At 48.4% G+C, this 26587-nt stretch overlaps 2 protein-coding genes across 6 annotated transcripts in view; one reads left to right on the top strand and one right to left on the bottom strand.

The window, feature by feature from the left end:
• Positions 1-9616: 9616 nt before the first annotated feature.
• On the bottom strand, positions 9617-10162 carry LOC138666282 (octapeptide-repeat protein T2-like). Its single transcript, XM_069754509.1, has one exon. It carries the CDS (start codon positions 10160-10162, stop codon positions 9617-9619), a length of 546 nt encoding a protein of 181 aa, XP_069610610.1.
• Positions 10163-10752: 590 nt separating this feature from the next.
• VAV2 (vav guanine nucleotide exchange factor 2) overlaps positions 10753-26587 on the top strand; it is a 97313-nt gene continuing 81478 nt past the window's right edge. For 4 of the 5 annotated variants that reach the window (XM_069747439.1, XM_069747438.1, XM_069747441.1 and 1 more), the window contains exon 1: positions 12440-12781. In XM_069747439.1, the coding sequence (XP_069603540.1) occupies positions 12578-12781 (204 nt within the window). In that variant the 5' untranslated portion in view covers positions 12440-12577. Of the gene's footprint in view, positions 12782-26587 lie in introns of all 5 variants that reach the window. The other variant, XM_069747437.1, reaches the window with a different exon arrangement.

Genomic DNA, 26587 nt, shown 5'->3' with positions numbered 1-26587 from the left:
GCTGGCTGCGTTCTCTTAACCCCTATGTGCCAGCTCTGACACAATCATCTTCTCACGCAGTCAGTGCAGCCAGGCAGGCACACATAGGGGTTAAGAGAAGGCAGCCAGTGTGACATTGTTTGTGGGCGGAGAGAGCACGTTCTCTGCTCTGATCTCCGCCCCTGGCTGGCTGCCGTGCTGCTGAAGTTATGAGGCAGATTCAGGAGGAGCTCCTAGTCCTACCAGTGCCTGAGTGAGTGGCGCTGCTATATACTACGTAGGCTGCGCTGCTATATACTACGTGGGCTGCCCTGCTATATACTACGTGGGCTGCGCTGCTATATACTACGTGGGCTGCGCTGCTATATACTACGTGGGCTGCTATATACTACGTGGGCTGCGTTGCTATATACTACGTGGGCTGTGCTATATACTACATGGGCTGCTATATGCTACGTGGGCTGCTATATACTACATGGGCTGCTATATACTACGTGGGCAGTATTATATACTACATGGCTGTGTTTATATGCGATCATGAATCGGGGTATGTGTTAAAGGGGGGACCCACTGAGACTTTTTCGCCCGGGGCCCTCAAAAACCTGGAGCCGTCCCTGGGTGCAGTGGTCCTTAACCCCTTTCTGACATCAGACGGGATAGTACGTCCAACATCAGAAGCCCCACTTTGAGGTGGGCTCCAGCGGTGAGCCCACCTCAAAGCCACGACATGTCAGCTGTTTTCAACAGCTGATATGTGCCTGCAATAGGTGCGGGCGGAATCGCGATCCGCCCGTGCCTGTTAACTAGTTAAATGCTGCTGCCAAACTCTGACAGCGGCATTTAACGCACGCTTCCAGCCATTGGGCCAAAAATAAGCGCACTGCTGACCCCGTCATGTGATCGGGGTCAGTGGTGCGTCGGCATGACAACCACCGGTCTCCTTGAGACCTCTATGGTTTTTAATGCTGGATTTCTATGAACGCCACCCTGTGGTCGGTGCTCATAGCAATGCAGTAATTCTGCTACATAGGGGCGATCTGAATATCGCTTCTATGTAGCAGAGCCGATCAACTTATGGCAGCTTCTAGCCTCCAGTGGAGGCTATTGAAGCATGCCAAAAGTAAAAAAAAGTGTGATTAAAAATAAGAAAAAAATATAAAAGTTTAAATCACCCCCCCCTTTCGCCCCATTCAAAATAAAACAATAAAAATAATATCAAATATAGACATATTTGGTATCGCCGCGTTCAGAATCGCCCGGTCTATGATTTAAAAAAAGGATTCACCTGATCGCTAAACGGCGTAGTTAGAAAAAAATCAAAACGCAGAATTACATTTTTTTTGGTCGCCATGACAAAAGGTTGATACATAAAATGAGAATAATGGGGATAGGGGAAAATATGTGTAAGTGGGTTGAGAGCTGGCTCAGGGATAGGAAACAAAGGGTGGTTATTAATGGGGCACACTCGGACTGGGTCGTGGTTAGCAGTGGGGTACCACAGGGGTCAGTATTGGGCCTGCTTCTTTTTAACATATTTATTAATGACCTTGTAGGGGGCATTCAGAGTAGAATTTCAATATTTGCAGATGACACTAAACTCTGCAGGGTAATCAATACAGAGGAGGACAATTTTATATTACAGGATGATTTATGTAAACTAGAAACTTGGGCTGATAAATGGCAAATGAGCTTTAATGGGGATAAATGTAAGGTCATGCACTTGGGTAGAAGTAATAAGATGTATAACTATGTGCTTAATTCTAAAACTCTGGGCAAAACCGTCAATGAAAAAGACCTGGGAGTATGGGTGGATGACAAACTCATATTTAGTGGCCAGTGTCAGGCAGCTGCTACAAAGGCAAATAAAATAATGGGATGCATTAAAAGAGGCATAGATGCTCATGAGGAGAACATAATTTTACCTCTATACAAGTCACTAGTTCGACCACACTTAGAATACTGTGCACAGTTCTGGTCTCCGGTGTATAAGGCTACGTTCACACTAGCGTTCGGCTAGTGTGCGTCGCGCTAGCGTCGGGCGACGCAGCGGCGACGCACGCGTCATGCGCCCCTATGTTTAACATGGGGGACGCATGCGTTTTTGCTTGTTGCGTTTTCCGACACGTGCGTCTTTTTTGACGCTAGCGTCGGACCAAGAAAACGCAACAAGTTGCATTTTTCTTGCGTCCGATTTTCGTCAAAAAACGACGCACGCGTCGAAAAACGCAGGGTTTTTGCGTACGTTTGCACGCGTTTTTCGGTGCGTTGTGCGTCGCGTCGCCGACGCAGCGGCGCACAACGCTAGTGTGAACGTAGCCTAAGAAAGACATAGCTGAACTAGAGTGGGTGCAGAGAAGAGCGATCAAGGTTATTAGAGGACTGGGGGGTCTGCAATTCCAAGATAGGTTACTACACTTGGGGCTATTAAGTTTGGAAAAACGAAGGCTAAGGGGTGATCTTATTTTATTGTATAAATATATGAGGGGACAGTAGAAAGACCTTGTTGATGATCTTTTTAATCATAGACCTGAGACAGGGAAAAGGGGCATCCTCTACGTCTGGAGGAAAGAAGGTTTATGCATAATAACAGACGCGGATTCTTTACTGTAAGAGCAGTTAGACTATGGAACTCTCTGCCGTATGATGTTGTAATGAGTGATTCATTACTTAAATTTAAAGGGGACTGGATACCTTTCTGGAAAAGTATAATGTTACAGGGTATATACACTAGATTCCTTTATAGGGCGTTGATCCAGGGAACTAGTCTGATTGCCGTATGTGGAGTCGGGAAGGAATTTTTTTTCTCCAAGGTGGAGCTTACTCTTTGCCACATAGTTTTTTTTTGCCTTCCTCTGGATCAACATGTTAGGGCATGTTAGGTTAGGCTATGGGTTGAACTAGATGGACTTAAAGGAACACTGTCACCTGAATTTGGAGGGAACAATCTTCAGCCATGGAGGCGGGGTTTTTGAGTTTTTGATTCACCCTTTCCTTACCCACTGGCTGCATGCTGGCTGCAATATTGGATTGAAGTTCATTCTCTGTCCTTCATAGTACACGCCTGGGCAAGGCAAGATTGCACCTTGTGCAGGCATGTACTACGGAGGACAGAGAATGAACTTCAATCCAATATTGCAGCCAGCATGCAGCCAGCGGGTAAGGAAAGGGTGAATCAAAAACCCCAAAACCCCGCCTCCATGGCTGAAGATTGTTCCCTTCAAATTCAGGTGACAGTGTCCCTTTAAAATCTTCCTTCAACCTCAATAACTATGTTACTATGTTACAGAACCACTCCTTTATTGATGGTGTCTTGATAATTGGCAATAATTTCCATCTGTTGTCTATTCCATTTGGACAACAGCATGTGAAATTGATTGCAAATCAGTGTTGCTTCCTAAGTGGACAGTTTGATTTCACAGAAGTTTGATTTACTTGGAGTTATATTCTGTTGTTCCCTTTATGTTTTTGAGCAGTGTATTTTGAATGCTATACTCGTGCATGTAGCACTGCTGGCTTTGTCTGTTTACCTTGATAATGGCAAAAAAAAATGCTGGAAGGTAAATTTAACAGCCACACTGGACACTTCAACCTCTCCTCTTCCCCTTCTCCAGCCTCTCCTCTTCCCCATCTCCGACCTCTCCTCTTAACCATCTCCATCCTTTTCTATTCCCGATCTTCAGCCTCTCCTCAGTCCCCGATTTCCAGACTCTCCTCTTCCCCATCTCCGGCCTCTTCTATTCCCTATCTCCAACCTCTCCACTTTCCCATGTTCGGCCTCTTTTCTTCCCCATATCCGGCCTCTCCTCTTCCTCATCTCTGTCCTCTTCTCTTCCCCATCTCCGTCCTCTCCTCTTCCCCATCTCTGTCCTCTCCTCTTCCCCATCTCTGGCCTCTTCTATTCCCGATCTTCGGCCTCTTCTCTTCCCCATCTCCGTCCTCTCCTCTTCCCCATCTCTGTCCTCTTCTCTTTCCCATCTCTGGCCTCTTCTATTCCCGATCTTCGGCCTCTCCTCTGTTGTGGATTCTGTTTTTGGGCTCCCTCTGGTGGTTACAGATGGTACTGGGTGACTTGTGTTCTCTGCAGTCTCTGGTGTCCACCTGTTCTATCAGGATATGGGAGTTTCCTATTTAACCTGGCTTTCTTGTCATTTCCTCGCCGGCGATCAATGTAATCAGTGTGTCTTGTTACCTCTGCTTTCCGCTTCAGTAATCTTCAGGACAAGCTAAGTTTTTGATTTTCCTGTTCCACGTTTTGCTTAATTTTTGTTTTAGTCCAGCTTGCAGTTATGTGATTCCTTGTTGCTGGTTGCTCTAGTGGGCTGATATTACTCCTCATGTTCCATGAGTTGGCACATGAGTTCAGGTAATTTCAGGATGGTTTTTTGTAGGGTTTTTCGCTGACCGCGCAGTTCACTTTTGTATCCTCTGCTATCTAGTTTTAGCGGGCCTCATTTTGCTGAATCTGTTTTCATTACTACGTATGTGCTTTCCTCTCATTTCACTGTCATTACATGTGGGGGGCTGCTATTTCTGTGGGGTGTTTCTCTGGAGGCAAGAGAGGTCTTTGTTTCTTCTAATAGGGGAAGCTAGTCCTTCGGCTGGCGCGAGACGTCTAGAATCATCGTAGGCACGTTCCCCGGCTACTGCTAGTGTTGTGAATTAGGTTCAGGATCGCGGTCAGCTCAGTTTCCATCACCCTAGAGCTTGTTCTGTTTTTTGTGTGCTTGACCTTTTGTGATCCCCTGCCATTGGGATCATGACAGTATCGCCGGCCCGAAAAGTGGTAATCATATTGGCTGAAGTAGGAGGAAAAGTAGTCTGAGGAAGTTTTTCTTTTTTTTTTTTTTTTTCCCTTCCCTCAGAGTTTGCTGCGTCTTACCTCCTCTTAATCCTTGAATGGCTCTGACCTCAGCTGTTTATCATGGACGTCCAGAGTTTGGCTTCCAGCCTGAATAATCTTGCTGCTAAGGTTCAAAATATACAAGATTTTCTTGTACATGCTCCTATGTCTGAACCTAGAATTCCTATCCCAGAGTTTTTTTTCTGGAGATAGATCTAGTTTTCTGAATTTTAGGAACAATTGCAAGTTGTTTCTTTCTTTGAAATCTCGCCCCTCTGGAGACCCTGCTCAGCAAGTCAAGATTGTAATATCTTTCCTGCGGAGTGACCCTCAGAATTGGGCATTTGCATTGGCACCAGGGGATCCTGCGTTGCTCAATGTGGATGCGTTTTTTCTGGCATTGGGTTTGCTCTATGAGGAACCTAACCTAGAGATTCAGGCTGAAAAAGCTTTATTGGCTCTCTCTCAGGGGCAAGATGAAGCAGAATTATATTGTCAGAGATTTCGGAAATGGTCGGTGCTTACTCAGTGGAATGAGTGCGCCCTGGCTGCAAGATTCAGAGATGGCCTTTCTGAGGCCATTAAAGATGTTATGGTGGGGTTCCCTGCGCCTACAGGTCTGAATGAGTCTATGACTATGGCTATTCAGATTGATCGGCGTTTACGGGAGCGCAAACCTGTGCACCATTTGGCGGTGTCTTCTGAACAGGCACCTGAGACAATGCAATGTGATAGAATTCAGTCCAGAAGTGAACGGCAAAACTATAGGCGGAAAAATGGGTTGTGTTTTTATTGTGGTGATTCAGCTCATGTTATATCAGCATGCTCTAAACGCACAAAAAAGGTTGACAAGTCTGTTGCCATTAGTACTTTACAGTCTAAGTTCATTCTGTCTGTGACTCTGATTTGTTCATTATCAGCCATTTCCGTCGATGCCTATGTGGATTCAGGCGCTGCCCTGAGTCTTATGGATTGGTCATTTGCCAACCGCTGTGGGTTTAGTCTGGAGCCTCTGGAAGTCCCTATTCCTTTGAAAGGAATTGACTCTACACCTTTGGCTATGAATAAACCTCAGTACTGGACACACGTGACCATGCGTATGACTCCCGTTCATCAGGAGGTGATTCGCTTCCTGGTACTGTATAATTTACATGATGTCTTAGTGCTTGGTCTGCCATGGTTACAAACTCATAACCCAGTCTTGGACTGGAAAACGATGTCTGTGTTAAGCTGGGGATGTCAGGGAGTTCATGATGATGCACCTCCGATTTCTATCGCTTCATCTACTCCTTCTGAGGTTCCTGTATTTTTGTCTGATTATCAGGATGTTTTTGAGGAGCCTAAGCTCAGTTCGCTTCCTCCTCACAGGGATTGCGATTGTGCTATAGATTTGATTCCTGGCAGTAAATTTCCTAAAGGTCGTTTGTTCAATCTGTCAGTGCCAGAGCATACTGCTATGCGGGATTATGTTAAGGAGTCCTTGGAAAAGGGACATATCCGTCCATCTTCGTCTCCTTTGGGAGCAGGTTTTTTTTTCGTGGCTAAAAAAGATGGTTCCTTGAGGCCTTGTATAGATTACCGTCTTTTGAATAAGATTACGGTCAAATATCAGTATCCTTTGCCATTGTTGACTGATTTGTTCGCTCGCATTAAGGGGGCTAAATGGTTCACTAAGATTGATCTTCGGGGTGCGTATAATCTTGTGCGGATTAAGCAGGGTGATGAGTGGAAAACCGCATTTAATACGCCTGAGGGCCATTTTGAGTATTTGGTGATGCCTTTTGGACTTTCTAATGCTCCTTCTGTCTTCCAGTCCTTTATGCACGATATTTTCCGTGAATATCTGGATAAATTTATGATTGTGTATTTGGATGATGTTTTGGTTTTTTCTGATGACTGGGAGTCCCATGTTCAGCAGGTCAGGAAGGTGTTTCAGGTCCTGCGGGCCAATTCTTTGTTTGTAAAAGGTTCAAAGTGTCTCTTTGGAGTCCAGAAGATTTCTTTTTTGGGGTATATTTTTTCCCCTTCTACTATTGAGATGGATCCCGTCAAGGTTCAAGCTATTTGTGACTGGACGCAGCCTACATCTCTTAAGAGTCTACAGAAGTTCTTGGGCTTTGCTAATTTTTAGCGTTTCATAACTAATTTTTCTAGTGTTGTTAAGCCTTTGACGGATCTGACTAAAAAGGGTGCTGATGTTGCTGATTGGTCTCCTGCGGCTGTGGAGGCCTTTCAGGAACTTAAGCGCCGGTTTTCTTCTGCTCCTGTGTTGCGTCAGCCAGATGTTTCGCTTCCTTTTCAGGTTGAGGTTGATGCTTCTGAGATTGGAGCGGGGGCGGTTTTGTCACAGAGAAGCTCCGATTGCTCGGTGATGAAGCCATGTGCGTTCTTTTCTAGAAAGTTTTCGCCCACTGAGCGGAATTATGATGTTGGTAATCGGGAGCTTTTGGCCATGAAGTGGGCATTTGAGGAGTGGCGTCATTGGCTTGAGGGTGCTAGACATCGTGTGGTGGTCTTGACTGATCACAAAAATCTGATTTACCTTGAGTCTGCCAAGCGTCTGAATCCTAGACAGGCTCGTTGGTCACTGTTTTTCTCCCGTTTCGATTTTGTGGTTTCATACCTGCCAGGTTCAAAGAATGTGAAGGCGGATGCTCTTTCTAGGAGTTTTGTGCCTGATTCCCCTGGAAATTCTGAGCCCACTGGTATCCTTAGGGATGGGGTGATTTTGTCGGCTGTCTTCCCAGACTTGCGACGTGCTTTGCAGGAGTTTCAGGTGGATAAACCTGATCGTTGTCCGCCTGAAAGACTGTTTGTTCCGGATAATTGGACCAGTAGAGTCATCTCCGAGGTCCATTCTTCTGCGTTGGCAGGTCATCCTGGAATATTTGGTACTAGAGACTTGGTGGCCAGGTCTTTTTGGTGGCCTTCCTTGTCGAGGGATGTGCGTTCTTTTGTGCAGTCTTGTGAAGTTTGCGCTCGGGCTAAGCCTTGCTGTTCTCGGGCCAGTGGATTGTTGTCACCTTTGCCTATCCCGAAGAGGCCTTGGACGCACATTTCCATGGACTTTATTTCGGATCTCCCTGTCTCTCAAAAAATGTCCGTCATCTGGGTTGTGTGTGACCGCTTTTCTAAGATGGTTCATCTGGTACCCTTGCCTAAGTTACCTTCCTCCTCTGAGTTGGTCCCTCTGTTTTTTCAGAACGTGGTTCGTTTGCATGGGATTCCGGAGAACATTGTTTCTGACAGGGGATCCCAGTTTGTGTCTAGATTTTGGCGGACGTTCTGTGCTAAGATGGGCATTGATTTGTCCTTTTCGTCTGCATTCCATCCTCAGACGAATGGCCAGACGGAACGAACTAATCAGACCTTGGAAACTTATTTAAGGTGTTTTGTTTCTGCTGATCAAGATGACTGGGTTACCTTTTTGCCGCTTGCCGAATTTGCCCTTAATAATCGGGCTAGTTCTGCTACCTTGGTTTCTCCTTTCTTTTGTAATTCGGGGTTTCATCCTCGTTTTTCCTCTGGTCAGGTGGAGCCTTCTGATTGTCCTGGAGTGGACATGGTGGTGGATAGGTTGCATCAGATTTGGAGTCATGTGGTGGACAATTTGAAGTTGTCCCAGGAGAGGGCTCAGCAGTTTGCTAATCGCCGTCGCCGCGTGGGTCCTCGACTTCGTGTTGGGGACTTGGTGTGGTTGTCTTCTCGTTTTGTTCCTATGAAGGTCTCTTCTCCCAAGTTCAAGCCTCGGTTCATCGGTCCCTATAGGATCTTGGAAATTTGGATCTCCCGGCATCGTTTGCTATTCATAATGTGTTCCATCGGTCGTTGTTGCGGAAGTATGAGGTACCTGTTGTTCCTTCGCTTGAACCTCCTGCTTCGGTGCTGGTGGAGGGAGAATTGGAGTATGTTGTGGAGAAGATCTTGGATTCTCGTGTTTCCAGACGGAAACTTCAGTATTTGGTCAAGTGGAAGGGTTATGGTCAGGAGGATAATTCTTGGGTGGTTGCCTCTGATGTTCATGCTGCTGATTTGGTCCGTGCATTTCATAGGGCTCATCCTGGTCGCCCTGGTGGTTCTCGTGAGGGTTCGGTGACCCCTCCTCAAGGGGGGGGTACTGTTGTGGATTCTGTTTTTGGGCTCCCTCTGGTGGTTACAGATGGTACTGGGTGACTTGTGTTCTCTGCGGTCTCTGGTGTCCACCTGTTCTATCAGGATATGGGAGTTTCCTATTTAACCTGGCTTTCTTGTCATTTCCTCGCCGGCGATCAATGTAATCAGTGTGTCTTATTACCTCTGCTTTCCGCTTCAGTAATCTTCAGGACAAGCTAAGTTTTTGATTTTCCTGTTCCACGTTTTGCTTAATTTTTGTTTTAGTCCAGCTTGCAGTTATGTGATTCCTTGTTGCTGGTTGCTCTAGTGGGCTGATATTACTCCTCATGTTCCATGAGTTGGCACATGAGTTCAGGTAATTTCAGGATGTTTTTTTGTAGGGTTTTTCGCTGACCGCGCAGTTCACTTTTGTATCCTCTGCTATCTAGTTTTAGCGGGCCTCATTTTGCTGAATCTGTTTTCATTACTACGTATGTGCTTTCCTCTCATTTCACCGTCATTACATGTGGGGGGCTGCTATTTCTGTGGGGTGTTTCTCTGGAGGCAAGAGAGGTCTTTGTTTCTTCTAATAGGGGAAGCTAGTCCTTCGGCTGGCGCGAGACGTCTAGAATCATCGTAGGCACGTTCCCCGGCTACTGCTAGTGTTGTGAATTAGGTTCAGGATCGCGGTCAGCTCAGTTTCCATCACCCTAGAGCTTGTTCTGTTTTTTGTGTGCTTGTCCTTTTGTGATCCCCTGCCATTGGGATCATGACACTCCTCTTCCCCATCTCTGCCTTCTTCTCTTCCCCATCTCCGTCCTCTCCTCTTCCCCATCTCCGGCCTCTTCTCTTCCCCGTCTCCGGCCTCTCCTCTTTCCCATCTCTGTCCTCTCCTCTTTCCCATCTCCGGCCTCTTCTATTCCCCATCTCTGTCCTCTCCTCTTCCCGATCTCCGGCCTCTTCTATTCCCCATCTCTGGCCTCTTCTCTTTCCCATCTCTGTCCTCTCCTCTTCCCCATCTCCGGCCTCTTCTATTCCCCTTTCTCCGGCCTCTCCTCTTCCCCCATCTCTGTCCTCTCCTCTTTCCCATCTCCGGCCTCTTCTATTCCCCATCTCTGGCCTCTTCTCTTCCCCATCTCCGGCCTCTTCTATTCCCCATCTCTGGCCTCTCCTCTTTCCCATCTCTGTCCTCTCCTCTTTCCCATCTCCGGCCTCTTCTATTCCCCATCTCTGTCCTCTCCTCTTTCCCATCTCTGTCCTCTCCTCTTTCCCATCTCCGGCCTCTTCTATTCCCCATCTCTGTCCTCTCCTCTTCCCGATCTCCGGCCTCTTCTATTCCCCATCTCTGTCCTCTTCTCTTTCCCATCTCTGGCCTCTTGTCTTTCCCATCTCTGTCCTCTCCTCTTCCCCATCTCCGGCCTCTCCTCTTCCCCATCGCTGTCCTCTTCTCTTTCCCATCTCCGGCCTCTTCTATTCCCGATCTTCGGCCTCTCTCCTTATGTGACACCTCAACCTCAGTTGCTGTGAACTATAAAATGATGATAGTTACAGTCAAAATTATCTCTATAACTTTCTTCAATCTCAGAAAAAAAAATCACAGACGCCGCAATTTTTTTTTTTTACAGGGCAAAAAGTGCCCCATTCTTTACAGAGTGTCCTGGAATTTCAGGACGGTTGGCGGTTCGGTCTCTTCTCCAGTCTCCGCCGGGCTTCCCCTCCTGCACTGACCGTTCAGTTCTGGCCCCGCCCATCTATTTCTCCCAGCCCTCTTCGCTGCTCCGCCCTTTTCTCCCATTGTGCGCGCTCCTGGGCTGTGTGTCCACGGGAGCGCGCACTAAATCAGAGCTGAGGGCTCTGGGTCTGGGAGAGAACAGCCGGGACCGATTGCCGTACCGTGCCGATAATGCGGGAACCGGGAGCAGAGTCCTGTCGACAATAGAAGATCGAGAGCCGAAACCAAGGGAGCCGGAACACCAATACAGCCTGACACCCAGGATACACTGGGCGCCCGGGATAGCGTGCCCCCTGACACCCTGCGCCCGGAATAGCGTGCCCCCTGACACCCTGCGCCCGGGATAGCGTGCCCCCTGACACCCTGCGCCCGGGATAGCGTGCCCCCTGACACCCTGCGCCCGGAATAGCGTGCCCCCTGACACCCTGCGCCCGGAATAGCGTGCTCCCTGACACCCTGCGCCCGGGATAGCGTGCCCCCTGACACCCTGCGCCCGGGATAGCGTGACCCCTGACACCCTGCGCCCGGAATAGCGTGTCCCCTGACACCCTGCTCCCGGAATAGCGTGCCCCCTGACACCCCGCGCCCCGATAGCGTGCCCCCTGACACCCTGCTCCCGGAATAGCGTGCCCCCTGACACCCTGCTCCCGGAATAGCGTGCCCCCTGACACCCTGCTCCTGGAATAGCGTGCCCCCTGACACCCTGCTCCCGGAATAGCGTGCCCCCTGACACCCTGCTCCCGGAATAGCGTGCCCCCTGACACCCTGCTCCCGGAATAGCGTGCCCCCTGACACCCTGCTCCCGGAATAGCGTGCCCCCTGACACCCTGCTCCCGGAATAGCGTGCCCCCTGACACCCTGCTCCTGGAATAGCGTGCCCCCTGACACCCTGCTCCTGGAATAGCGTGCCCCCTGACACCCTGCTCCTGGAATAGCGTGCCCCCTGACACCCTGCTCCCGGAATAGCGTGCCCCCTGACACCCTGCTCCCGGAATAGCGTGCCCCTGACACCCTGCTCCTGGAATAGCGTGCCCCCTGACACCCTGCTCCTGGAATAGCGTGCCCCCTGACACCCTGCTCCTGGAATAGCGTGCCCCCTGACACCCTGCTCCCGGAATAGCGTGCCCCCTGACACCCTGCTCCCGGAATAGCGTGCCCCCTGACACCCTGCTCCTGGAATAGCGTGCCCCCTGACACCCTGCTCCCGGAATAGCGTGCCCCTGACACCCTGCTCCCGGAATAGCGTGCCCCTGACACCCTGCTCCTGGAATAGCGTGCCCCCTGACACCCTGCTCCCGGAATAGCGTGCCCCCTGACACCCTGCTCCCGGAATAGCGTGCCCCCTGACACCCTGCTCCTGGAATAGCGTGCCCCCTGACACCCTGCTCCTGGAATAGCGTGCCCCCTGACACCCTGCTCCTGGAATAGCGTGCCCCCTGACACCCTGCTCCCGGAATAGCGTGCCCCCTGACACCCTGCTCCTGGAATAGCGTGCCCCTGACACCCTGCGCCCGGGATAGCGTGCCCCCTGACACCCTGCTCCTGGAATAGCGTGCCCCCTGACACCCTGCTCCTGGAATAGCGTGCCCCCTGACACCCTGCGCCCCGATAGCGTGCCCCCTGACACCCTGCGCCCCGATAGCGTGCCCCCTGACACCCTGCGCCCCGATAGCGTGCCCCCTGACACCCTGCGCCCCGATAGCGTGCCCCCTGACACCCTGCACCCGGATAGCGTAGCCTGCTCCCGGGTTAGCTTGCCCCCTGACACCCCGCGCCCGGGGTAGCGTGCCCCCTGACACCAAATATACAATTTCCACTGATATACTCCGTGCTCATAATACACCCCCACTACATAGTGCCCCCATACATAGACTGCAGCCGACCATGCGGTGCCTGTCTGTGTGATCTGCTCCTGGAGCTATTGTGCTGGCAGAATGGAGGAGTGGAGGCAGTGCGGCCGCTGGCTGATAGACAGTAAGGTGTTGCCTCCAGACCACCGGGTGGTGTGGCCCTCTGCGGTGGTCTTTGACTTGGCTCAAGCTCTCCGGGATGGCGTCCTGCTCTGCCAGCTACTACATAACCTGTCACCGGGATCCATTGACCTCAAGGATATCAACTTCAGGCCTCAGATGTCTCAGGTACGGGAGGTGGATGGGGGCTCTTTGTGTCTTAGGCCTCATGGTTGCTGCAGAATCCTGTGTCTTGTCTGTTTGAGATAACTGTTCCCCTGTATAATAGTGATGTACGGGACAGACGCTTATTATCCAGGGGTAAATGGCAATGGACGGCACAGAGACGCTCTTCATCCAGGGATAAATAGGTTAAGGGCAATGGACGGGACAGCGATGCTTATCTGGGGATAAATGGGTAAATGGTGATTGACGCTACCGTGACACTTACCATCCGGAGATAAATGGGGTAATAGTAATGGACAGGACAGAGACACTTATCATCTGGGGACAAATGGGTTAATGTGGATGGATGAGACTGTGACACTTATTATCCAGAGTTAATAGTGATGGACAAGACCGTGACTCTCATCATCTGGGGATAAATGGGTTAATAGTAATGGACGAAACCACGACACTTATCATCCTGGGATAAATGGCTAAATGGTGATTGATAGGACTGCAGCGTTTATCATCTGGGGATAAATGGGTTAATAGTGATGGCTGGACCCTCGGACAGCTGGGTGACTGCCCCTGGAGTCACAGTAGTGGCGGAGTGTTCACAGTTCGTCCACTTTCCTTGCACACCTGTTACTTGATGGAAATCGTTCTCACTTCTGGATTTCTGACCCTGGCGATGGCGCTGAGTGAACAGTGTCATCGTCATCGCGTCCATGGAGACGTTACCTCTCTGGCCTCATTGATCCATGTGGGGGATACCGCCGGTGGTCCCTCTGGCTGCCATATTGGATTTGCTCTCCCTCGTGTTGTGACTTTTGGCTGAACGTGACATTCTTGATTTGGTGGTGTTAGTTCACCGTCCCAGCGACATTCCTGCTCCTCCGCACAGGGGGTCTCCTGCACAGTGGCGTTAGAGGAGGAGCTGTATAGTAACAGGTGATGGGGTGGAGCTTTATCTGTAGTGGGGCTTTAACCCAAAATCAGTATACCGCCAGACACAATCACTGTTGGCTGATCGTCAGTTATGTGACTGCCCAAGCGCCTCCACTTATACCCACCCACGCAATATGGCGGATCTTTGTCTCTGGGGGTTGTGGTTCTCATTGAGGAGACGCTGCTTAAGGCAATGCCTCATGGGAACAATATACAAATGATTCCTTACCTTACATTGGAAGGTTTGTTACAATGTATCCAGCTTACACCGTATCTTGGACTCCTGAGTGATACATTGTAACAAACCAGCAGAACAGGAGAATTTAGAGCTGATTTGTGGCTTACACAGATGCACTGGAACAAACCCTCAGCTATGAGGTGACTAAGGAAGGCTCTTTGCCTCTTTTCCGTTCATTGATGACAAGTGGAGACCTGGAGAATGGTGATGACTTTAACAGTGTTATATCGGGGTCCCCATTCTGTTATATAGAGGTTATATCTCCCCCCACTGCTCATTTCATCATGGAGGTCTCTGATTCTCCAGCGGATGTTGGTGTACTGATGGACGCTGCTGATTTTTGCTTGTTTCCCTCAGGAGATCTCATCACTTCGAGATGATCAATAAAAGAGATTGTCCGCTATCAAAGCCTCGCTCGTCGCCGCTGCTCCTTTCTCCCGCGGTCTCCAGCAGATGGTCGCAGCCTCCTCACATTCTCTGTGATTTGTTGCAGACGTTCCACCGTTCTTCTTTTTATTTTTTTTCTGCTTTGATGCGAAAAACTCAACGAAGCAACAAATGTAAATGTCATGTACCTGTCACCTCGCCGCTGAGCGATCATCAACCTGCGATCTCTGTAAGCTCACCGAGGCGCGAGGCAGATACAAGCTTGTCAGCGGAAATGGGTTCCTTTGTGTTAAATGGAGCGTGAGCTGCTGTTCTCTGGTATCAGCCATTACTCTAACAATGGTGGTGTGGAGAGCGCTGCCGCTTCACTTGGGTGCGGGCTTCCCCTCACTTTTTGCAGTTTCAGGGTTGCAATATTTGTCGGCCGCTGTGGGTTCAGGTCTGGCACATGTTTGTGGCGTCTTAAGGTACAGCCCGGTGCTGTCGCCATGGACACTGTCTGGGAACGGCGCCAGCATGAGTGCTGCCATGTGTATTAGTTGGTGCAGCTGCCAGGCTCGGGTTGGCATTGTCAGTGTTGTATTATTGGATGTGGGTGCCGGGCTGTGATTTCCTTACCGCAACACCCGGGCTGCTTCATGCCCTCAGGACAGTGTCACACAGGCTGGCAGCCATTTATTTGCCATTTATATGTGTGTCTTTCCAGAAATAAGGGAAAGTGATGCAACATCTGGACAGAATCTGCTGCTTTCTGGTCAGGACGGGCGATCGGATGGGTAATTACTGCTCACAGCAACATCTGGGGCTGGAAAGCAGCTTACACTGGACATCGATATGGGGAAAGTCATTAACTGCTCATGTCATGTGGAATTAGGCCCAAATCCGATAAACTGCGGCTAGTTGTCCTACGGGCGGGAGATGGGGTGCGGCTTTGTATTTTACCCTTTTGCACTTGTCCACATCACTTTGGTTTTCTGCTTTCACAGTAAGAGAATGGTGACATAAGTGATTAGATGTGGTCAGCCAGGGCATCCTGGTTCATGAAAACATGCTAGAACTGCTATGGATAGACACACTGGTCCCCTTGCTCTTCACCCTTCAGGTACAGTCTGATTTGGCGTTGATCCGTAGTGAAGAATAAAGGTACCTTCACACATAACGATTTCGTTAACGATATCGTTGCAACGTCACGCTTTTTGTGACGTAGCAACGATCCCGCTAACGATCTCGTTATGTGTGACAGCGACCAACGATCAGGCCCCTGCTGGGAGGTCGTTGGGGAATGATCAGGACCTTTTTTTGGTCACTGATCACCCGCTGTCATCGCTGGATCGGCGTGTGTGACGCCGATCCAGCGATGTGTTCACTTGTAACCAGGGTAAATATCGGGTTACTAATCGCAGGGCCGCGCTTAGTGACCCGATATTTACCCTGGTTACCATTGTAAAAGTTAAAAAAAAACAGTACATACTCACATTCTGATGTCTGTCACATCCCCCGCCGTCAGCTTCCCTGCACTGACTGTCAGCGCCGGCCGTAAAGCAGAGCACAGCGGTGACGTCACCACTGTGCTCTACTTTACGGCCGGCGCTGACACAGTCAGTGCGGGAAGCTGACGGCGGGGGACGTGACAGACATCAGAATGTGAGTATGTAGTGTTTTTTTTTTTTTTTTTTTTACTTTTACAATGGTAACCAGGGTAAATATCGGGTTACTAAGCGCGGCCCCGAAGTCGTTCCCCTGATCGCTGGAGAGAGCTGTCTGTGTGACAGCTCCCCAGCGACCACACAACGACTTACCAACGATCACGGCCAGGTCGTATCGCTGGTCGTGATCGTTGGTAAGTAAGTCGTTTAGTGTAACGGTACCTTAAGGCTATGTGCACACGTAGCCTGGGTCCACTGCGGATTTTTCCACAGCGGATTCCAGCAGAATAGATAAATCCGCAGTGGAAAACCGCTGCGGATTTATCGCAGATTTACCGTGGTTTTCCTGTGGTTTCCACTGCGGATTTACAACTGTGCTTTTCCATAAGGGCAGTTGTAAATCCGCAGAAAAGAAGTGACATGCTGCGGATTGTAAACCGCTGCGTTTACGCGTGGTTTTTTCTGCAGCATGTGCACAGCATTTTTTTTTTTTCCCCATACGTTTACATTGAACTGTAAACGCAGGGGAAACCGCTGCGGATCCGCAGCAAAATCCGCATCGTGTGCACATAGCCTTAAGCTTCTATGTTTTCTGTTGCCCCCTGTCCCCAGGGAGTTAGCCACTGTATGTTAATTAGTGTCTGCGTATAATGATGGTGTGTGGTGTTGCTCGTCATCAGATTCACGCCCGCCGTTGATTGTCACTTTTAATTGCTGAAACAAGAAATAATAAATTCCAGAGATAGTTATAGAAAGGCTTGTAGGTGTGATGGCGCCAATCGTTTGCCATCTTTATATCTTGCATGTAAAATCTCTCAGACACGGCAGCGACAACACGTGAAGAAATCCGGAGAAAAGGCTGCATATGGTGTCATTGTGGTGGGGCGAGGAATGGATGCTGCCGATTATGAGGTTCTCTGTTGCCTGACTGGACAATTCTGGACTCTGTCAGCAGGTGGCTGCTCACTCATATTTTCCTCTCTCACAGTAATGATCCATGGCCTTAACAAGCAATGGGTTTATTGGGCACAGATGATTTTCCTTTTTATTGTGGACTGCGGGCAGCTGGCATCCTCTAGCCTGGCTATGTGCCCTCTGGTGGGCTCAGTGTGGGGGTACCGGGTACAGTTATGGTCCGTCCAGCTGTGTATTGTGGCTCCATTGTCCTGTGCTCAACAGCTGTGTACGTCTACCATCCGGCCATGTTCCTCACCATGTCTACAGCTCTGACAATGTGGCGGTCTGTCCAAAGACTACAAAAGTGCATGACCTCCCCCTTTCTCCTCCGTCAGTGCCCAGTCCCCGTACAGTCACCCTCTCAGTACCTGACCCTCCTTCAGTCACTCCATTGTATGTCTTCCCCAGTACCCGGTCCTCGTACAGTCGCTCTCTCAGTACCTGACTTTCCTCCAGTCGCTCCATTATATGTCTTCCCCATACCCGGTCCTCGTACAGTAGCCCTCTCAGTACCTGACCCTCATACAGTCGCTCCATTGTTTCTTTACCAGTACCCAGTCCCCGTACAGTCACCCTCTCAGTACCTGATCCTCCTGCAGTCGCTCCATTGTATGTCTTCCCCATACCGGTCCTCGTACAGTCGCTCTCTCAGTACCTGACCCTCCTACAGTCGCTCCATTGCATGTCTTCCCCATACCCGCTCCTCGTACAGTCGCCCTCTCAGTACCTGACCTTCATACTGTCGCTCCATTGTATGTCTTTCCCAGTACCCAGTCCCCGTACAGTCGCCCTCTCAGTACCTGAGCCTCCTACAGTCGCTCCATTGTATGTCTTCCCTAGTACCCGGTCCTATTACAGTCGCCCTCTCAGTACCTGAGCCTCCTACAGTCGCTCCATTGTATGTCTTCCCTAGTACCCGGTCCTATTACAGTCGCCCTCTCAGTACCTGACCCTCCTACAGTCGCTCCATTGTATGTCTTCCCTAGTACCCGATCCTTGTACAATCGCCCCATTGTTTTCCTCCCCCAGTACCAAACCTTCATGCAGTTGCTTCCTCGTACAGTTGCCCCATTGTATCTCACCCCCCTCATACCTACCCCTCATATGTCCCCATAGTACTTGGCCATCATACCGTCACCCCCTCAGTACCTGTGCCATGATGTGATGAGCGGCGCTATCCTTGTCTCCTGTTACACATTTGCATAGTGCAAAGGTGTTTAATTCCTTGTGGGCTGACAGCTGTGTTTGGTGGTGTTTTCATACAATGGCCGCCTCGTTAATGCAATCAGGATCCTCTCCAGCTTTCTCTGACCACTGAATGACGCTTCTGAGGACAAAGATCTGTGGCCTTCAGTCTGGAAAAGCTGGTGATATCAATGTGGTGGACGTGATATTGTCCCCCAGCTTCCCTGAACCTCTCCAGAGGTTGTACACCGATATAGCATCAACATTTACAAAATGGAGTTGTCCTACTGCTGAACCAGAGATTAGTGCTGCAGGGGGAAATATCACATCTGTGAACGATCACCCTGAGGGAGAGCCATGTGCTCTATGCTCACCAGTATGAGGTGCTCAAGGTTGGAGAATATGATGGCAAAATCTACAACTCCCAGCATGTAAAACAAAAATCAGTTATCAAGAACTGCCCGGTTACTCATGGCAACCAATCACCATGGAACTGCCGAGGTAAAGCGAAAGCTCTGCAGTGATTGGTTGATATTAGTCACCACTTTACGCTGCTGTTGAAGCTCATGATCCAAAGTTACCAACGGGGAAGTTGAGTGACGCAAATCCAACAACATGGCGTCTGCGGCATGAACGATTATCAATATTCACCAGGGACGGTATCTGCTGCTTTCCTTGACACCATGACCACCATCACCATCAGTTTAGAAATGTGCCATTTGTAAATATTGTGAATTGTAATGTTGTAATGGTTTTGCCTCTGGTAGACCATTTTCCTTACGTCATCTGTGCTGCTGTTTAAAAGCTTTAGGATTGGCAACATTTGCTCCATGTCACTGGCAGTTTCCCACTTGAAAGGATACTGTTAGCGCTGTGGGCGGTTGAATCGTGGATATCGGTGATGTGCCGGCTGAGTTCTCCTTGCCTCATTGTCACGTGCAGTAAGCATCTGATCTTTGGCGGACGTAACCACCGAGTGAGCCGTGCTCAGCCCCCAAGTCAGATTGACCATTTCCTCTCCATGCAGCTTTGTGTTCCTGGATGGCTGGATGATGGGAGTGGTCATCTTGGTGTTTATTACATAGTGGAATGTGTTGAGAACAATAACACCTAAAAATAATCAATGTAAATCACAACTAATATCCCACGGAGGTCTGGAGTTGGAATAATGCTCAAAATCAAAGTGGAAAATGAAGTTACAGGCTGATCCAACTTCAGTGGAAATGCCTCAAGACAAGGAAATGATGCTCAGTAGTGTGTGTGGCCTCCACGTGCCTGTATGACCTCCCTACAATGCCTGGGCATGCTTTTGATGAGGCGGCGGATGGTCTCCTGAGGGATCTACACGTGCCCTCCGTTCTACAAATGACCTAAGAATAACATCCCCAGTAATCCGAACCTCGCACCTCCGTCTCCAAGACTTCTCTCGTGCTGCGCCAGCTCTCTGGCATGCACTTCCCCAGACGATCAGACTGATACCTAGCCCTGACCTATTCAAGCGCGCTTTAAAAACCCATCTCTTCAAACAAGCCTACCACATCAACTACTCAGTAAACTAACTTTGCCCTGTTCCCTCCATCCAAATATTATCTGCATGTGAATCTGCACCCTACTATTCATCTGTCTCCACACCCTCCATGCACATAACTGCACTTGATACTTGACTATTGCACTTAAACACACGGGCTGATGACCGGATCATGCAGCTTTATATGAAAATCCCTATTTATTATAGATTGCCAGACCTGAAATAAAAAGCACTTTTCACCCATTGTGTCCCCCCACTTCCTTGTAGATTGTAAGCTTGCGAGCAGGGACCTCACCCCTAATGTCACTGTTTAAATTGTCTTAACGTGTACTGAATTTATTGTCTGTACATGTCCCCACTTAATTGTAAAGTGCTGCGGAATATGTTGGCGCTATATAAATAAAAAAATTATTATTATTATTATTATTATCTCCTCCCAGACCTGGACTAAAGCATCCGCCAACTCCTGGACAGTCTGTGGTGCAATATGACGTTGTTAAATGGTGCGAGACATGATGTCCCAGATGTGTTCAATCGGATTCAGGTCTGGGGAACGGGCAGGCCAGTCCATAGCTTCAATGCCTTCATCTTGCAGGAACTGCTGACACACTTCAGCCACATAAGATCTGGCATTTTCCTGCATTAGGAGGAACCCAGGGCCAACCGCACCAGCATATGGTCTCACAAGGGGTCTGAGGATCTCATGTCGGTACCGAATGGCAGTCAGGCAACCTCTGGCGAGCACATGGAGGGCTGTGCAGTCCTCCAAAGACATGCCACCCCACACCATTACTGACCCACTGCCAAACCGGTCATACTGAAGGATGTTGCAGGCAGCAGATTGCTCTCCACAGCGTCTCCAGACTCTGTTACGTATGTTACATGTGCTCAGTGTGAACCTGCTTTAATCTGTGAAGAGCACAGGGAGCCAGTGCCGAATTTGCCAATCCTGGTGTTCTGTGGCAAATGCCAAGCATCCTGCATGGTGTTGGGCTGTGAGCACAACCCCCATCTGTGGACGTTGGGCACTCAGACCATCCTCATGGAGTCGGTTTCTAACCGTTTGTGCAGACACATGCACATTTGTGGCCTGCTGGAGGTCATTTTGCAGGGCTCTGGCAGTGCTCCTCCTGTTCCTCCTTGCACAAAGGCTGAGGTAGTGGTCCTGCTGCTGGGTTGTTGTCCTCCTACAACCCCCTCCATGTCTCCTGGTGTGCTGGCCTGTCTTCTGGTAGCACCAGGTGGGTTGTAGAGTCCGTCTCATGCTACCACGAGTGTGAAAGCACAACCAACATTCAAAAGTGACATCAGCCAGAAAGCATTGGTACTGAGATGTGGTCTGTGGTCCCCACCTGCAGAACCACTCCTTTAGGCTACGTTCAGACTAGCGTTGTGCGCCGCTGCGTCGGCGACACAACGCACGCAAAAACGCGGCAAAACGCACGTAAAAACGCTGCGTTTTGCGACGCGTGCGTCGTTTTTTGCCGAAAATCGGACGCAAGAAAAATGCAACTTGTTGCGTTTTCTTGGTCCGACGCTTGCGGCAAAAAAGACGCATTTGTCGCAAAACGCAACAAACAAAAACGCATGCGTCCCCCATGTTAAACATAGGGGCGCATGACGCGTGCGTCGCCGCTGCGTCACCCGACGCACACTAGCACAACGCTAGTCTGAACGTAACCTTATTGAGTGTATCTTGATAATTGCCAATAATTTCCATCTGTTGTCTATTCCATTTGCATTCGAAATTGATTGTCAAACAGTGTTGCTTTCTAAGTGGACAGTTTGATTCCACGGAAGTTTGATGTACTTGGAGCTATATTCTGTTGTTTGTGATCTCTTTATTTTTCTGAGAGTGTATGTATGTGTGTATGTATATGTATTTTTTTAGTGGATAGCTACTCCTGAAGAAGTGGATAGCTACTCCTGAAGAAGTCCTTGCGACTTTGAAACGCGTTGAGTAACATAAACCATCATCTCTATTTCAGAGTTGTATGACTGAGCTTTTAACAGCGGCACAGAGATCATCCACAAGTTTTTCTCCAGTTTAACACCAATTGTCAGTATGTCAGTAGTCCTCTTATCTATGTGCAGGACAGCTGGCTGACAACCATAATCATTACTATTACTGCCCCTGCAGCAGTTGTCAGAGGCCATCTTGGCTCCTATCCGTGTGCAGTTAGTCATGCCTTTTATCCCATCGGTTGGGTCAGGAATGTTTCTGTTCCACTTCCGCAGCTCTGCCATTGTTTCCAAGCAACCGGCACTGCTCCGTGGCGTTACTGATGGTGTCGGAAGCCGGGTGACAGTCTTCTGAGGACTGCAGCTTTGGGCAGTCAGCCAGGAAACGTGGATCCCGGCCAAGTCTGCTGTGTAGGCCTTCCCGAAAACCCCGCCATCCAGGAAGCGGAGAATCAACGGGCGGAGTTGTCCCAAATATCCTCTCAGCTGCCTGGAATTCCCGGGATTTCTTATTGGGAGCGTGCACCGCTGTCCTGTTGACAAGCGCTTGCAGTGTGCCACTTATCTCCTCACACATGGGTAATTGTGCCAAGATGGCAGATTATCATCTGTAGAAATGGTTCAGGATTTATCGCTTTTTTTTTTTTTTTTTTGCATATGGCTGGGGGCTTAACCCTGCTGTGGAACCATGACCCCAGGCTCAAAATTGTCATATTTCATTAAAATCAACATGATGGCTGTTCAGAGTAATCAAGTTTTATTCTGTCAACATTTCAGAACACAGTTATGAAATCAAACGTATCTTTGAAGTGATTTATTTGTCGTCATCAAACACAAACTTAAATTTATACCAAAATGCTTTACGAATAACTGAAAGTATTCAAAGTCAATACTGTGTGGATTTTAGTAAAAACATAATGACAACGAATGATCTGGCAATAGATTTAGCCCTTGCATTCACTGCACGTCATAACGCCGTGTTCTTCGCAAATGAATTTCTTGCAGTCATTGCAAACAAATCTCGTCTTTTTGTCCTTCGATCGAGGACAAACATAGCACCAAACAAACAAAAACAAAATTGAAAAACAAATTCAAAATATCATCGACATAAGCAGAAATATGTTACTTGAAAATACGTAGAAGGTCAGTGTCGAAGATTGACCAGTTTTAGAAATATTTCAATTTCTTAAGCGCTGGGGTCTATATGTCCCCATGGTTCCCCCGCAGGGTTAATCTCACATTTCTTTCAAGACGTTCTGGAGTATGGTAATATCGGCCGTGTATGCGTGCGACGTCCCTTGTCCTGACTTCACTGCGTCCTATCGGCAAGGGACAGAGATCACCTTTTGTGGCGCAGGGTAAAGGTCTCCTGTCATGGAGGCCGCTGCCTCATGCTCGTGTTTTTCTTTTCTTTTTTTTTTTTTAAAAGCTTTTCCTGCTCGACTGGTTACAGGGAAGATTCCTCTGGTGTCAGTCATCTCCTGGGCAAAGTTCACAGTTTGTCTCTGCTGCGATTTTCCTCATATTTCCTGATCTGATGAGTGAGAAGCGCGTCGCGAAGGTCACCGAGAGCCGCCGGAAATTCAGCGCAATTCTCCCCTGAATTACTCTGTGCTTTTGGACACTCCTCTTGTTCCACTAAATATCTATATCGCCTGGCATAATCAGCACACTCCTCTCCTAAAATCCTCTGCTGCTGCTGCTGGGAAATCTGCCCATTTACAACATATATCTGTTATTTTCTTAAGTTTGGTCTGCACCCTGCGCTTCTGAAATCCTCTGTGCTGCAGTCTGCATATATAGATATTGTCCAGCTCAGTAAGTGGGGCTTGTTGTTTATCTTGTTATATTCAGCCCCCCGCACTGTGAGAATAACAGGTTTATAATGATCCTGTCCTTCCCATAATGCATTGCTCCCCACTCATTAGCCAGACCTTGTGGATACAGTGGGGCTAATCTCGTACTCGGCAGTTAATGCACCCCCTGCGCCGCGCTGGAGATTAGCGGATTAGAGTCCTCCTAGTTTCCGCGCTCGCTAATTTTTTTCCCCCAGATTTTGTTGTGAATTAATTCAAGGACAAAAAGATTAAAAATGTCTTTCATTGGTTCTGCAGCAGGAGGCCGGGGTGTCTGTACGGCTGCTATTGCCACTTGCAGATGGAAAATGTTATTAACTTCCCCAAAATATTACTTTTGTAACTTTCTAGCATGGCTTTCTACATCTCTGCTTGCTTTCAGTGAATGTAAACCGTAAATCCTGTCCTGCTCTCACAACTGCGGGATAGATATTAGCAGCTATATAAGAAAGGGTTCTTTACGGTTAGAGCAGTCAGACTGGAATGCAGACCACAAGAGGTAGTAATGGCTGACAAACAGCTTTTAACCCCTTTCTGACCTCGGACGGGATAGTACGTCCGAGGTCAGATCCCCTGCTTTGATGTGGACTCCGGCGCTGAGCCCACATCAAAGCCGCGTCATGTCAGCTGTTTTGTACAGCTGACATGTGCGCACAATGGCAGTGAGTGGAATCGTGATCCACCGGCCGCTATTAACTAGTTATACGCTGACAGCGGCATTTAACTACCGCTTCCGGCCACGCGGCCGGAAATGCGCTCATTGCCGACCCCGTCACATGATCGGGGGTCAGCGATGAGTCAGGATAGTAACCATAGAGGTCCTTGAGACCTCTGTGTTAACTGATGCTTGTTTGCTGTGAGCGCCACCCTGTGGTCGACACTCACAGCAAGCCTGCAATTCAGCTGCATAGCAGCGATCTGATGATCGCTGCTATGTAGCAGAGGCGATCGAGTTGTGCCAGCTTCTAGCCTCCAATGGAGGCTATTGAAGCATGGCAAAAGTAAAAAAAAAAAAAGATTAAAAAAATATGAAATAAATAAAAAAGAAAATTCACCCCCCTTTCGCCCCATTCAAAATAAAACAATAAAAAAAATCAAACCTACACATATTTGGTATCGCCGCATTCAGAATCGCCCGATCTATCAATAAAACAAAGACTAACCTGATCACTAAATGGCGTAGTGAGAAAATAATTCAAAAAGCCAAAATTACATTTTTTTTTTGGGTCGCTGCGACATTGCATTAAAATGCAATAACGGGCGATCAAAAGAACGTATCTGCACCAAAATGGTATCACTAAAAACTTCAGTTTGGCACGCAAAGAATAAGCCCTCACCCAACCCCAGATAACGAAAAATGGAGATGCTACGGGTATCGGAAAATGGCGCTTTTTTTTTTTTTTTTTTTAGCAAAGTTTGGAAATTTTTTTTTCACCACTTAGATAAAAAACAACCTAGACATGTTTGGTGTCTATGAACTCGTAATGACCTGGAGAATCACAATGGCAGGTCAGCTTTAGCATTTAGTGAACCTAGCAAAAAAGCCAAACAAAAACCCCCCATGGGATTGCACTTTTTTTTTGCAATTTCACCGCACTTGGAACTTTTTTTCCCATTTTCTAGTACACGTCATGGTAAAACCAATGATGTCATTCAAAAGTACAACTTGTCCCGCAAAGAATAAGCCCTCACATGACCATATTGAAGGAAAAAATAAAAAAGTTATGGCTCTGGGAATGAGGGGAGCGAAAAAAAAAAACACAGAAAATCCCAAAGGTCATGAAGGGGTTAAAGAAAATACGGATGATTTCCTCGATACAAATAACATTGCAGGTCTTTTTTCAACCTATGTAACTATAAGGCTATGTGCACACGTTCAGGATTTCTTGCAGAAAATTCCTGAGAATTCCGGACATTTTCTGCAAGAAATCCGCAAGAAAACCGCATGCGTTTTTGCCACGATTTTGACGCGTTTTTGCCGCGGTTTTTTCCGGACACTTCCCAATGCATTTTGGAGTGGGAAATCCGCAAAAAAAAAACCGGAAAATTAATGAACATGCTGCGTTTTTTGCCGCGATGCGTTTTTTGCACGGAAAAAAAACGCATCATGTGCACAAAACATGCGGAATTCATTCTAAATGATGGGATGCTTATTGTATTATTTATTATTATACATTTTTATAGCGCCATTTATTCCATGGCGCTTTACATGTGAATACGGGGCAAATATAGACAAATACATTAAACATGAGCAGATAACAAGGCACACGAGTACATAAGGAGGGAGGACCCTGCCCGCGAGGGCTCACAGTCTGCAGGGGGTGGGTGAGGATACACTAGGAGAGGGTATGCGGTTTTATAGCGTTTTTATTGGGAAAAACCGCGAAGAAACCGCAATGTGTGAACACAGCCTAAAATGTGGGATAGTGGACTGTAAGGGATGATAGGAGTTGTGCCTGCAGGAGGAGGATTAGGCTCCTCCAGTGATCAGGACGAGTCTATGAAGAATGAGAAATCCGGAGAGTACAGAAGTTAGATTTCCAGAGCTGCGTTCTTTTTATTTAGGTGTATCTGCGCCCCACATGTTGCTTTCCCTGTGTTCCTCAGTCGTTCTCCCCTCTCAACAGCGACATCGATTTTTATATTTGTCTTAATTTATCTTGATTGGATTTATCAGAGGACGAGCACCCGAAATGGAGCCATATACACCCTGAGCTAGCAGAGCACTCTGTGGATAGAACTGTGGTCATTATTCTGCGGCTCCTTCCACTGAGGCCTATGTGTAGGGAGTCTCTGGGTGGCTGGTGCACGTGTTTGCTGTCAGCCCGCTGTCTCTCCAGATTTTATTCTGCAGCACCTCTCAGGGCAGAACAGCTGTAAACTGTCAGATCTGTAATCCACTTATAATAAGTCTGTGCGGGTGGGAATGAATAATTCATCGGTCACAGCGCCTGCCAGACTCTTATCTGTGCTTTGCTGGGAGTTGTAGTTCTTGGGCTGTAATAAGGACGGCGACCTGCACTTTCATTCCAGCGACAGGAGATTGGCTCGGCACTATGGGACATTTGGGAGTCAGTTTTTCATTCTGGTTCCTTTTGAGGTCCTGCCTGACCTTGGTGACCT

The sequence above is a fragment of the Ranitomeya imitator genome, chromosome 2, assembly GCF_032444005.1.
Source record: "Ranitomeya imitator isolate aRanImi1 chromosome 2, aRanImi1.pri, whole genome shotgun sequence".
Lineage (NCBI taxonomy): Eukaryota > Metazoa > Chordata > Amphibia > Anura > Dendrobatidae > Ranitomeya > Ranitomeya imitator.
Note: the sequence above shows the minus strand (reverse complement) of the source record. Positions and strands in the feature narration are given on the sequence as shown.

What these genes read in the sequence shown, in the direction of transcription:
- LOC138666282 (XM_069754509.1), bottom strand. Translation starts at nt 10,162, where the DNA reads ATGGGAAAGAGGAGAGGACAGAGATGGGGAATAGAAGAGGCCGGAGAT.